Here is a 14,827-nt window from a genome sequence, read left to right as displayed (position 1 = left end):
CACAAGACGAGGCCTAACAGCTGGCATTCCCACCCAAATCCACTTCAAGAAACTTCCCCTCTCATTCCTGGAATCTTAAAGGATTTTGCCTTGTTGGTGTGTTTCCTCGTGCCATCGACTTTTCATTTCATTTACTGAATATTCTGTAAAACAATTTAAACAGTTTTAATGTATGCCTCATTTGCCATCATCAACTTAAAATTTGTACAAATTTGTACAGCATTTTGCTGAGCATCAGCTTAACATAGTACCTTCTCATTAATGGAGGCATTTGAGCTACACAACAGGGACTGATGAGCAGTTGCATTCAAAGCTCTTTAAGCTGGTGGTCAGTGAATGCATTCAAGCACCTAGGCTTGCGTTGCGATTTTCTGCTGCTCATAAAAGAGAGAAGAATGAGGTTGCGAGCCTTGAGTAACCCCCTCCTCTGCTGCACTACCTTTGTCAACAGTTAGACAACGATTTGAGCCACTTAAAAACTGACTGGCTGACTGACAGATGTATTATCCCCACTGAAGTTCCCTTTATCTATCCTCACACACACACAAACCTGGTTCATCTGGAGTTAAGAAAACACCTCAGCATTACGGCAAAGCAGAAACAAAGCTCCCCCGCTAAGAACAAAGTGCTTATCAGAATGTTTTCTTTCAGTATCTGAGGTCACCGGTGCAGGCTGGGACACCTCTGTCCTTGAGCTGCCCTGATCTCATACACGGGGAGGAGATGGGAGTGAAGGATCTGAACCGCAGGAAGGGAGATTCTGCTCTAATTAAGAGTTAAGACCTTGGGAACACAGGCGAACCTGGTAAAGTGACATACTTGGATGCATTCAAGGTCAGAGTGGGTGAGAAGATCGCTGCTGGCTTTTAGCTCCTTCATTTATGAGGAAAGACAGAAGAGTGGGGGAGGATAGAGAATGAGAGACCAAGAGAGAAAAGGTGGGTGAGACAGAGTGAGTGAGAGGGTGACAAAGGCTTCATTCAAGGCTCAGGCTGGGGGAAAATGAGAGAGCACTACCTCAGTGTTCTGAGCTACGGCAGCGGCCCGACTGAGTCTAAAGTTCCATTGTGCTCCGAGACTTTTAAAGGTGGGACACACAGCCATGGGTCACCACTGCAACTGAATCAACAGCCAGTGACCCATATTCACAGGAGAAGCATTGGTGAAACCGGCCAAAGGAACAAATTAAATACAAAAGAAACGTAGTGGCCAACAATTATAAATTTATTAAAAGTGCAAATAAAAGTCGAAGAAATACACCAAGAATCATTTAGTCTGTCACACAGTGTGTGATTTACAGTGCGTGTTTTGTTTTTAAAAGAGACTCACAAGGAAGAAATGCCTTTCTATTGAGAGACATTTTATCACATTCCTCAATTTGTTTGTTTCTACAGTCTTAACCACCAAATGCTGTTTGCATGGACTTCCTTCTCAAATCATTAAACTAGCCAAAAAGGAGTGAGGGACATGGCCTGATGATTGAAATAAGACTAAAAACAACACTTAATCTGAAAGACAAAACACAAACTAAATGTTAAACATTCACAGAACAGCACTGCAAAGATCACCTCATTACCTTGGCTGCACGATTACAATCATAACGGTCATAGATTAAAAATGTCCCAGCTGAAAAAATTGCACACCTAGCATGTGAATCACTACACTTAGTGTTTCCAAGAAGCAGTTTAAAGGGTTAGTTCTTCCAAAAATGGAAAAATCTGAAAACATTGTCACCTTAAAGATACTTGAGAGGTTTCTCATAGTAGTTCATGTAGATTCAAAAATGGCACATTGCAATAAGTCCTGAGATAAGAAACAGTGCACAGCATGTCCGCAATCACTATGTTTGAATGTATCTGAACTAGTGATGTAACGATTCACTCAACTCACGATTCAATTCGATTCACGATTTTGATTTTAATTAAATTTTCTCATGAATTTTTTTTTTTTACAAAACGAAATTAAAGACATTATACAGTAAATGGAAAGGTGTAGTTTTATTTAGCAACGTTATATGACCCCTTTAAAACTGTTATAGTTTTAAAATGTCTATTTAAAATGTCTATGGGAAGTGTTTCGAAAACTTCTGAAGAAAATTATGCAAACACAAAGCAGAAACCTATTATAATCACCAACTACCTGAACACAGAAAGCTCTGAGATTATATGACCAGGCACATGAGCACACATATCAAAACCTAACTAGACCACATTAACTGCCATTCATATTGGAAACCCAACACTCACCCAAAATCAGTATTAACACATCACTAATCACATACAGTACATGACACTCAGATCAAAAACCTGCCTTTATTGTTAAGTTACTTGATCGCATTCTTAAGTCAGTACAGCTTATTCGACTCACTTAAATACCCATTCTTTAGACGAGCAGGACAACATATATCACCGCTGGTGGTCATTTCCACAAACATCCCAAAGCGATCAATCATTCTTTAGACGTGCACTGGGAAAACCTCCACCTTTTGATGCATGTCCAGAAACAGCAGTGTGTGCGCTCTGATAACAAGATATATCTCCTCGAGAGGTGAGAAGCCATTTTTGAAGTGCTGCCAAGAAGAAGCCTCCTGACGAGCAGATATTGTCTTTGTTTTAGCAAAGTTCAACACGAGGCAAATTAAAGGAACATCAAACCACTTCCCAGCGCACTTGGCAATAAATTACTTTGGCTAGCTGGGTTGTTATTGGAGCGATGGATGTGTGCGTGCATGCAAATACTGGAGGTACGATCTGTAATCTGAATACGCACAAATCTGGAAGTTTGACATGCCTGACATCACCCCAACGCACTCTGTTATGGCCTCAATTGCAAATGTTGAGCGTATAGCAGGCCTCATTTCCAAAAAAGACAATGGTGGATGTGAGAGTTAGCAACTTTTGGAGTTTGGACCGAAGTTAACTTGGATTGATCCATCACTGTCATAGCAGACATGAGAGGAGGGGCATCATGATGGCTAAATTAAGACCTGTCATCCCTCAGCTTCCTGCGATTTATGAATAGGGCCAGAGTAAGTCCTTTGAGGTCATAATGTGTGTGAAGTGACCTTGTCCCCTCAGCTAACCTCCTCCACACACATGGATCCCCCTCCCCCAGACTCACCTCCCTGGGAGCTAAGGGACTTTGGAGTGGTTTTGACGGCTGGTTGAGCCCAAATGTTGGATATGAGGTTGGCCGGCAAGCTTTTGGTGGAAGTGTTTGATGTGGTCAGGTCTCCTGCAGAACACAGATGAAGTCTGAACTGACTCCCTGATTATCATTTACCATGTGTCTTCACAGAAGTTCCTGAGGACCACAAACTTGCCTTTCCTCAGACTGAGGTTAGACGGTAGGTTTGTAATTATACCAAATTAGCATAGACATAATCATCCCCCATCTCCATGCAGATCAGCGATCAGTGAGAATTCTGCACAGTCCAATCTCAAAAATCTTATGATTATCAATAAGTTAAGAAAAGTGGGAAATAAGTGGGAAAATATTGTGTCAAGAATCTTACATAAAGAATGGACATTTAAACATACTCAGTTTACATTTAAACATACTCAATTATTTGTATTCAACCAAAATTCAAAAAAGTAAAGAATGTTGCCGTTATTATACAATTCCAGTATTGTCATATCTTAATTAGACATCATTATAACCTCATATCCCTACTTCACTACAACCTTTTCTATTCTGTTTAACCATTTACTCAGAGAACAAACACACAACTAACACACATGCCTCACCGATTAGAAGTCCTGTCACTCCTAGCTCTGTTAAGAGACCATGTGGAAACACTGCTGAGTGTTTGTGGTGGAGGGGCTCAGGCAATAAGACCCCAATATCTCTCCCACCATCAAAGCCTCGCTGCCCAAGGCAAAGGCAACGGGAGCCAAGCTCACATTCCTGTCACATATCAGATCCTTCCCACACCCATAACCAGCTGTGGACCTCACCACAATCAACACATAGTTTAAAACAAACAGCCTTTTATCAAATAACTGAAGAAACAATTTATTTACTCTATTAAATCCAATTGCAATAACAGAGGAAAAAGGAAGCATTACCTCTTAGGACTGATGAGCTCCACACAGCAGTCCAAAACTGATATGAGTTAACTTTGGGAAGCTATCCAGAAGCAGAAGTATGCTGCTGTTTGGGGAAGTAATCCCATTTTAAACAAAAGGATGATATAAATGGAAACAGAAGTGGAAAAATGGCTTCAAATAGAGAGAGAGCACCATGCAGTCCTGGTTCTGGAAGTAAATTCCATTCATTTTCGCCACAGAGCAATGGATTTTTTGCAATAACTGTATAAACATTTCTACATAGTCCTACAATGAATGACCTTTGAGGTCGCACAACAATAAGTTTAAATTTTTTTAATATATCCAGGAAAATTTCACAAATTACTTTTTGCAAAAACATTTAAAATGATTTTATTTTATACTTGGTCAATTTATATTTTACAATTATATATTTTGTTTCAAATTTGATTTCACCACCCGCAGTGTTTCATGGGATGAGTGGTTAATTCCTCAAAAGAAAACTGGCTTTGAATCAAAGTTTATGTTGTGTTTCATCTCAGAGCTGTTTGGTTTAGTGCATGGTTTAAAACTGATAAGCCTATGGAGAGAGTAAATGGAAAATAATACTTCCGGAAGTAAAGCAGTTGTAAAAAAAACAAGCGGTCAGTGTTCTACTGACTAACTGTGCTAGCGATCTACTGTGAGTTTAAGCTGTCAGCCAACTTAAAACATTGACATTTTGCCCTAGTAAAACATTTCCATCTTTCAGTTCAAAATATTCTTTCTTTCCCCTCAATACTCCAGCGCCTAAGAATAAGTTCCACTGACCGATTAGGAGTGGGAAGAGAGGGATGACTGGAGTGCCATGTGGTCTACATAAACTTCATTGCAGAAAAAGAGAAACCCAAGGAAATACAAAATGTTTCCATCTCCACTTTAACATGAGAACAAAACAGAGAGGGAATGTGAGGAAGGGATGATTAACAAAGTGAGGGGGGAAAAAGCAGCAACAATGAGGTTTTTATACATAAATCAGCCTGCTCTTCATTTTCAATCAATGCCAATTTCAATGTAAAAGCCTTTGAGGTTTTTTTTCTTTGGGGGGGGGGGGGGGGTGCAAAGGCACAACTGTTGAAAATAACCAAGAATTCTTTGTAAACAAATGGTTTACATGCATTTTTCACCACAATTTTGAAGATCACAAGTCTGGCAATGTTTTGTCATGCATTGGACAAGTTGCTTTGAAACCCCTAAAAATGTTCAACTCAAAATTAAGTTACAATGGTATGTGAGACCAACTCTGTTCATTTTAGTTCCATCTGAGTCCATTTAAATGACAACTTTCAGACTTTAACATCAAGAGATGCCGCTGTTTGTTTATTGATAAATCTTGATACCATTGTATCTTCTTGCTGCTGAGGTCACAATGAGCCATCATGGGATTTTAATTTGAGCACATGTTGCACACCTGGGGTTAGTATTGTGTCTGACCTTGAGCACCAGGTCCTTATGTTTGCTGTTTGAGATAAATGTCTGCCGAAACCACTGGGGGATTCAAAATAATGTCCTCAGGGTGCAAAGATGGAAGATAGTATCAGAGGGCAAGAGATTCCATGAGAAAAAGCCAGCTACAAAACCTTACTCTTCTCGTGCTTCACTTAAATTCACATTACTCAATATAAAAAAACAAAAAAACAAAACACAGATACCTCTGAAACATATTGGTATAATTAATAAATCTGTCTTTCAACAATTGACTTTCTCAGAAATGGGGTGAACATATGAGCAGTGTTGGGGAAAGTTACTTTTAAAAGTAATGCCTTACAATATTGCGTTACTCCCTAAAAAAGTAACTAAATACGTTACTTAGTTACTTTTTATGGAAAGTAATGTGTTACATTACTTTTGCATTACTTTTTAAATATGAGCAGGGCTTGGTTGTTTTTAATATAAGAAGTTCTATTTATAGCAAATGTAAAAGCCATTTCACACCAAAAAGTGTAATGAATAAACCTCAGGCTGAAGGAAAAGTAAATTCACGTACAGTAGAACACAGTAGAAGAAGGTTCAACACTCTTCAGCAATAAAAAAAAAAACAATGAAGCACAATTGTTAGTTTATCTAAAGTCATTTTTTAATTATTATATAGTTGAACTGGATCATTAAAGGTCAGCAGCAAAGACACTGTTAATAAAATGGGAATAGATACATTTGTGTTATTTAATATATTTAGTTATTGCAGGTTTGCGTCATATTCTGAGTTTGCATTTCACTGTTTTGATTAATTTTGATGAATACTAAATCTGTTTTGTTTTTTTGTGAGTGGGATGAATTAATGCACATTCACATTTAGTCTAGAACTACAGTAACATGTTCACACAGCGCACACAACGCCTCCATACTTCCGATTTCTCCCAATTTGGGAACAGGAGGCTTGTCAGTCAAAAATTGGGAATACAAAGTAACTGGCGTTACTTTTTCAAAAAAGTAACTCAGATATTTTCTTGTAAATTAAAAAGTAATGCGTTACTTTACTAGTTACTTGAAAAAAGTAATTTGATTACGTAACTCGCGTTACTTGTAATGCATCATACGCTCATCTGGCAAATCTACGCTCTCTACCCAACAAAACGGACGAACTCCTTCTGCTTTCTCTGACAAATAAGGATTTCACACACTCTGCTGCTCTGTGTTTCACGGAAACCTGGCTGAATGACGCCATACCGGACAGCGCGCTCCATCTGCCGGGCTTTCAGCTGTTTAGAGCGGATCGCGACGCAGAATCAACGGGGAAATCGCGCGGCAGCTGGACATGCTTTTACATCAATGAACGGTGGTGTACAGATGTAACTGTGTTAAAGAAGATGTGCTGTCCTAATCTAGAAATGCAGTTTGTCAACTGCAAGCCGTTCTATTCGCCGCGGGAGTTTCACTCGTTCATTCTGGTTAGTGTTTACATCCCTCCGCAAGCGCAAGTAAGCCTGGCTTTACAGAAACTCGCTGATCAGATCAAAGACACAGAACAACAACACCCGGACTCTGTTTTAATCATTCTTGGGGACTTTAATAAAGCCAATCTCTCCTGTGAACTGCCAAAATACAGACAGCATGTTACCTGTCCCACCAGAGACAGTAATATATTGGATCACTGTTACACAACAATAAAGGATGCATATCACTCTGTTCCACAAGCAGCTTTGGGACGTTCTGATCACCTTCTGGTTCATCTTATACCGACCTACAGGCAGAAACTAAAATCAGCTAAACCTGTATTAAGGACTGTAAAAAGATGGACTAATGAAGCAGAGAAGGATTTACAATCTTGTTTTGACCTCACTGATTGGAGTGTTTTTGAAGCTGCTTCCACCGATCTGGATGAACTCACAGAGACCGTAACATCATATATCAGTTTCTGTGAGGATATGTGTATTCCTACCAAGACTCAACTAAATTACAACAATGACAAACCGTGGTTCACTGCAAAACTCAGACAGCTCCGTCAGGCCAAAGAAGATGCTTACAGGAAGGGGGACAATGTCTTGTATAAACAGGCTAAATACACACTGGAAAAGGAGATCAGAGTGGCAAAGAGGAATTATTCTGAAAAAATAAGGACTCAGTTCACTTCGAACGACTCAGCATCAGTGTGGAAAAGTCTAAAGAAGATCACCAATTACAAGACACCACCCCCCAGCACTGTGGAGAATCAACGACTGGCAGACGATCTGAACGAGTTTTACTGCAGGTTTGAAAGAACACCCATCACCTGCCCTGAACACCTCTCCACACAACCGTTCACACCATTAACAGCTCCTGCAACCCATCCTGAACACCTCTCCAATCAAGCACTCTCACCATTCACACCTCCTGCATCCCCCCTCTCCCCCACACCTGCAATACAGATCAGCGAGGATTCGGTGCGCCAGGTCTTCCGGAAGCAGAAAAGGAAAAAAGCACCAGGCCCAGATTGTGTTACACCAGCCTGTCTGAAATCCTGTGCTGACCAGCTGGCCCCCATCTTCACAAAGATCTTCAACAGATCGCTGGAGCTGTGCGAAGTCCCTTCATGCTTCAAACGCTCCACCATCATCCCCATCCCAAAGAAACCCAAAATTACAGGACTAAATGACTACAGGCCTGTGGCTTTAACATCCGTAGTCATGAAGTCATTTGAAAAACTGGTGCTGGCCCACCTGAAGGACATCACTGGACCCTTGCTGGATCCTCTTCAGTTTGCCTACAGAGCAAACAGGTCTGTGGACGATGCAGTAAACATTGGACTGCATTATGTTCTGCAACACCTAGACAGACCGGGAACCTATGTGAGGATCCTGTTTGTGGACATCAGCTCTGCTTTTAACATGATCATGCCAAACCTCCTCCTGCCCAAGCTAACTCAGCTCTCCGTGCCCACCTCCGTCTGTCAGTGGATCAACAGCTTCCTGACAGACAGGCAGCAGCTAGTGAGGCTGGGAAAATACACATCCAGCACCCGTACAATCAGCACCGGAGCTCCCCAGGGCTGCGTTCTCTCCCCACTGCTCTTCTCCCTGTACACTAATGACTGCACATCTAAGGACCCCTCTGTCAAGCTCCTGAAGTTTGCAGACGACACCACACTCATCGGCCTCATTCAGGACAGTGACGAGTCTGCTTACAGGCAGGAGGTTAAAGAGCTGGCTGTCTGGTGCACTCTCAACAACCTGGAGCTTAACACACTCAAAACAGTGGAGATGATCGTGGACTTCAGGAGAAACCCCCCTGCACTCCCCCCACTCACCATCATGAACAGCACTGCGACTGCAGTGGAGTCATTCAGGTTCCTGGGCACCACTATCTCTCAGGACCTGAAGTGGGACATTCACATTGACTCCATTGTGAAAAAGGCCCAGCAGAGGTTGTACTTCCTTCGCCAGCTGAGGAAGTTTAACCTGCCACAGGATCTGCTGAAACAGTTCTACTCCACCATCATCGAATCCATCCTCTGCACTTCAGTAACTGTCTGGTTCAGCTCAGCTTCTAAATCTGACCTCAGAAGACTACAGAGGGTAGTCTGGACTGCTGAGCGAATCATCGGTTCAACTCTCCCATCTATTCAAGAACTGTACTTATCCAGAGTGAGCAAAAGGGCTGTTAAAATCACTCTGGACCCCTCACATCCAGCACACTCCCTCTTTGAACTGTTGTCATCTGGTCGACGCTACAGAGCACTGAGCACCAGAACGACCAGACACAGGAATAGTTTCTTCCCTCAGGCAATCCATCTTATGAACAGCTGATACACACTGAACACACTACACTTTATATGTATATACACATACACTTAATTTATCTAACACACATACTTGGTATACACTTAAATTTTGCACATAATATACATGTACATACATAACTGCATTTTTGGAATATACCTGCCTACAATTGTCAATTTGTATATTGTCATTTCTTATCTACTTATTTGTATTTTTTGTATTTTTATATTCTTTTATTATGTGTTTTATGTTCTGTCGCTGTCATTCTGTTGTACTGCGGAGCTTCTGTCACGAAAACAAATTCCTCGTATGTGTAAACATACCTGGCAATAAAGCTCATTCTAAAGCTCATTCTGATTCTGATTACCCCCAACACTGCATATGAGCCATTTTCCCAGGACGCGTGCGTCCTTGCCAGGATTTCTATATCGCCTAAAACATCCAAAGTAGTTTGACCAATAACATGCAGGTATGGTGCATAAATCAACCAATCGTGGCGTGTGAGAAGGTAAGATCTACAGAGAACAATCAAAGCAATGCAAATACACGTACATGTTAGGTGTTTGTTCGTTCATTCAACTTGAAGCGTCGCTGCACACCGATCATTGTATGACACCAAAGTACCAAGAGAGTGATTTTAATGCATAAGGACCCATCTGCTCTGCTCTCTATAGCTCTTATGAATGTCATACAATGATCGATCTTCACAGCACAAACTGCCAAAATCTGGATATTTTATGCAATATAAAAATCCTGGCAAGGATGCGTCCTGGGAAAATGGCTCATATGGTCACCCTACTCAGAAACATTTAGGCAGTCTTCATCTTGAATGTATTTTGATCCTGCTGGCGATTAATTGAGAAACAATGATCAAATGTTAATGTCAAAAGCCTGGAAGTGATGGACAATATCACTGCTAAGTGCCAAACGTTAAAGCACATTAAATCAAACACAGCAGAGCTAAGAAAATACATTTTACACCAACTACACAGCCAAACTGGACTCAAAACACATTACAAGTTATCAAGATGTTTTGAGCACCAGCATAAACAACTGTAAACTCCTTCTAAGACATTGAATCAGCTGCAGTTTAAGCATTATAAATAAATGCCAACCTACAAATAAAAGCAATATGCACTCAGCTTTTGAATGCAGATGCAATTTCTAGAAAGCAAGATGGGCAGTAAGTGCAATTTAATAATTAATTTAAATTACAAATCAATGCAAATGAAAGCAATCACAAAATATATAAATGTATGCTTTAAAAAAAATTGTAAAATATTTGAAAATATACTTTCTTTGAGATAGCTGTCATTAGATTCTGAATATGATGTTAGGGCCAGGCCCAGTCAACATTAAGCCATTTGTTTGGCAGATTAATCAGCCTGGCCAATTTATTGCTCTTGGATAATGAATAATTTGTGCATTAGCCCAGGTCACTTCAGCTATGTCCAGTAAAAAATATGGCTTTTACGAATACACTGCTTTTTCATTCCTTTCTTTGGGTTTTTGAAAGTCAATGATTCACAGATCTCATGAGTTTCATTATCTGTCATTTATAAAAAAAAAATACTAAATTAACAAGAGTTTTAAGGTTGCTGTTGTTTATATCTATGTTCATTTACTTACCACCAGGTTTTTTACAAAGTTCCCAAACTTCCATCAATGCACCGTTAAAATTCATCCAAGCATAAACAGTGAGTCTAAACTTTCAGCACAATGTAATGAAGTGTTTGGATATAATCAATCAGACACACACAAGCCTATAGCAGGAGTTTTCTTTAACTCTTTGTAAACTCTGGTCTTACTTTAGTTATGATGAGTGGCTCGCCGTGCTCCAGTCCTCCTTTCAGAGTGAATCCCCACGGAGCGCCTCCGTTCAGTTGCACATGGACGTGCTGGAAAGACACCAGCTGCTCAACGGTCTCCATCATGACTTCTGTGCTTTCAGCTCCGTCCGATCCCCATGCAATCACGACCCAACCGCATCACGACAACTGCAGACTCCAGGCTTGAGGGGACAGGCGGTGGGCGGCCAGTGTGATGGGCTTTCCGTGGACTGTTAGCGGAGGAAGTGCTTGAGAATGAAGAGTAGATTTGAGTGACAGATGGAACGGCCAATCAGAACAGCGCGTCGTTCTAACTGACCAATACAATTGTAGCAGGGGCAGGATTTGTATGTACCGCTGCATTGTCCATTGTGCGACTGTCTGGGAAAACTCACGAAAAGTCCTTCTCGGAAAGTTGGCCGTTATCTACTCTTGGGTCTTAACTTTCACACTACAACAGCGAACATTTACATAAAGCTGGACAGGAACCTTTAAATGGGGTTTCAAGTAAAGCGTCATCGAACTGAAATGTTACTCAATCGTGAGATTTTTACAGAGACAACAATCAATCAGCCTAAAAGACAATTATTAAATAACTTAAATGCTCTCCCTTTATGTGAATACTTAAGTATTTCAACTCCTAACATCTGAAATTATCACTTTTGTTTTAAATGAGTTATTAAACAAAGGAGAGATGTTTTCTCTTTAACTGGTGAGTCGGGGAAAACAAAAAACTAATGCAGCAAATAAATGTTAGATTACAGGGAAACAATTAATAAAATGGCATTGTATTTCAAGTTGTTTTTTTTTTCCTTTTTTTTGGGTGACCAAAAAGCCTTTTTTTTCTTTAGCAGTAGAATTAAGAGTAAAAAAAAGTCCACTTGGGGGAGCTGTTGTTTCATGTGTTTGCAGAAGTGTGACATGCTGTGATGTGTCATGCTGTATTTTAACCATTTTAATGAAGGCTCAGCCTGCAGCCTGCATAGCTTCAGAATGAGCACTTCTTTCTTTATTAATCATTTCCACACTGATGAGCAGCTATTTCCTTATCCTTTCAGCTATGTGATTAACAGAAGTCCAGCGATGTCCAATTTGTCATGTTGTAAGGACATCTGCATTCAGCTATTAAGCTGGAAACCAAATGATCAAAAACTGCAAAAGCGTGTCTAAATCAATTATCTGTCAAACACATGAGTATGGAGAGAGTATATAGTAGCACTATATACTACCTTAATAACTACACTTGATAAGCCAGTTATTTAACTGTGTAACTGTGTAACAGAGTGTAACTGAAGAAACATACAAATTCTAATAACCTAAAAGATATGCAGCTATTTTGATGTACAATTCACAGAACATTGTAAATGCTTTCTAGTTAAAATTAATGCATGGAAAATTAAAGAATACACACACACACACACACACACACACACACACACACACATATATATATATATATATATATATATATATATATATATATATATATATATATATATATATATATATATATATTCAAAATGTAAAAAAAAAATCAGATTGGTTTTAAAAGAAGTGGAAAACACAAAAACATGACACTATAAATATGCTAATAAAAAAAACAAAAAGTGAAATTAACATTTCAAGTCAGTTGACCCTACAGGCTGACAGGGAGCCACCTTTCTGACAGGCCTTATGAGGTGTTGCAGTTTACAGAAAATACCTTTCTCAACGTGCTCTCCATTATCATTTTAGTAGTGGTACAGAACATGCAGGGTATCAGTCTAAACGCTTACTAGAACAGAACACCGATCATCAGATTAACAGTGTCTCAGAGACTAACCGTGTTAAAGTGAATGAGTTATAGACCCTAAGTAAGCAGTCATTTACCAGGCACTTTAATCTAGAGTGACTTTCAGTATATTTATTACATGGAAAATTCCCCCTGGAGCAACCTTGGGTTAAATGTCTTTCTCAGAGGCACAGTGGTGATAGCTCTTGGTTCACTTTCTTTGTGTGGATGAAGCCAGCAACTTTCCAATTACAGCAATAAGACATTACAATTAAGAAACCATAACATGCTTTCTCATTAACCTTCTTAACTTTTAACAGTTTCTTAGCATTCTGCATTCTAATCAACTCATTTCAACATAACTTTAATACATCTCTCATACACATAAATGCACAGCCATAAGAGCCAGCCGAAAGCACATGCAAACACAAGCGCCATTTTAATACACTTGAGCACACATGTAGTGTACGTTTATGCATGACAGCACCCACACATCAGCTCAGTTGTATTCCGGTCATCTAAATGCTGCTCATTTTGACACTGATGTCTCAGAATTAGTTTGTGTAAGATCAATTTCTATCCGTCTTCATTTCTATAAAGAGTGTTTTGGTGCACCCTCTGGATTTTGTCGCCCTTTCTTTTCATTCACTTTCCCACTGTCACCTTAAACAGAAGTCTGATTTTCTACTATGACCCTTTTTTCTGTTTCTTAGGCATTTACTGTTCAAGAGCAATGGGGTCAAAATCTGCCTGTCACCATGGCAATAAACCGCTCCATTCATGCGAGCAGCTTGTCATCTCCATAATGGTCAGAGATCTGACTCTGACAGATTACTGTGCAGTTATATGGCTGCATTCTTCTAATATGCTGAGCCAGGGGAAATTTCTCTGCTTCGCGCTTATCTCTGCTCACACATATTCCTATCACTTGCTGAGAAAACCCCCATCCCATTTTATATGGGTAACATGATTTGAATTCAATACATTTTGTTTGTTAAAACTCAATTTGTTGTACAACATGCTGTTTCATATATCAAAGAAATGGACAGTGTATCTTGCTTAACAAATAGTGCAGCCTATTTTAGATGTGAGGGGTTTGTTTAAGAGGTTCAGTATAGCATAAATCACACAGATACTCACACTATTTAAACAGTAGCAATTTGTACTCATAAAGCACCCATGTGCTTATTACTTTATACCAACATATATATCAAATATATACACATATTTCAAAAGTTTAAGGTCAGTTAGAATTTTTTAAATGTTGTGGAAGAAGTCTCAAAATGTTGGTCCCCAATGACTTTCACAGTATGTAAAAAATACTATGGAAGTCAATGGGGAATTCAAACAGTTTGGTTACCCTCATTTTTCACATTACCTTCTTTGGTGATCAACAGAAGAAAAAAAATCATACAGGTTTAAAACAACCTGAGTGTAAGTAAATGGTGGCAGTTTAATTTTTGGATGAACCATCCCCTTCGTGTCTTTGAAAAGAATCACACTAGCACTGAAGCATGTTTTATATGGATATGATGATTATGATTATACTGAAATGATTAGAATATGTAAAAATGGGACAAATTAAATAAGTATGTGCAGTATATATTGTCATCATAGCCAACAACATAATAGCTAACAGATATACAATATTATCAAATAATTCTACTCACATAATACACAGAACACAAAATAAACATGGATTTTGCTTTCAATTCAGTGTGCATGTGTGGTTAGAGAGCAAATCCAGTCTGAATTAGAAGCCTATGAATTCATCAGTCAATGTCATTTCTCTCTAGTCGCTGTCACAGCTCTCTATTGTAGATCGGTGTTCGTTGTACAGAAGGAGAACGAGATGGGGTCAAGAATGCAGAAGGAACATGTCCGAAAAAAAGACTCTTGAAAAATATTTAATTTAATTTAAACATCTCAATTTAGCATTCACATGAA

General features: G+C 39.4%; 1 protein-coding gene across 1 annotated transcript in view; it reads right to left on the bottom strand.

Moving 5' to 3' along the window:
- LOC132103829 (protein Shroom4-like) overlaps nt 1–11,461 on the bottom strand; it is a 44,932-nt gene extending 33,471 nt beyond the window's left edge. Inside the window, exon 1 of the mRNA XM_059508889.1 lies at nt 11,089–11,461. Within this exon, the coding sequence (XP_059364872.1) occupies nt 11,089–11,214 (126 nt within the window). The 5' untranslated portion in view covers nt 11,215–11,461. The remainder of the gene's footprint in view (nt 1–11,088) is intronic.
- Between the last annotated feature and the right edge of the window lie 3,366 nt (nt 11,462–14,827).

This window comes from Carassius carassius, chromosome 2 (assembly GCF_963082965.1).
Source record: "Carassius carassius chromosome 2, fCarCar2.1, whole genome shotgun sequence".
Classification (NCBI taxonomy): Eukaryota; Metazoa; Chordata; class Actinopteri; order Cypriniformes; family Cyprinidae; genus Carassius; species Carassius carassius.
This window is presented reverse-complemented; position numbering and strand designations above follow the sequence as displayed.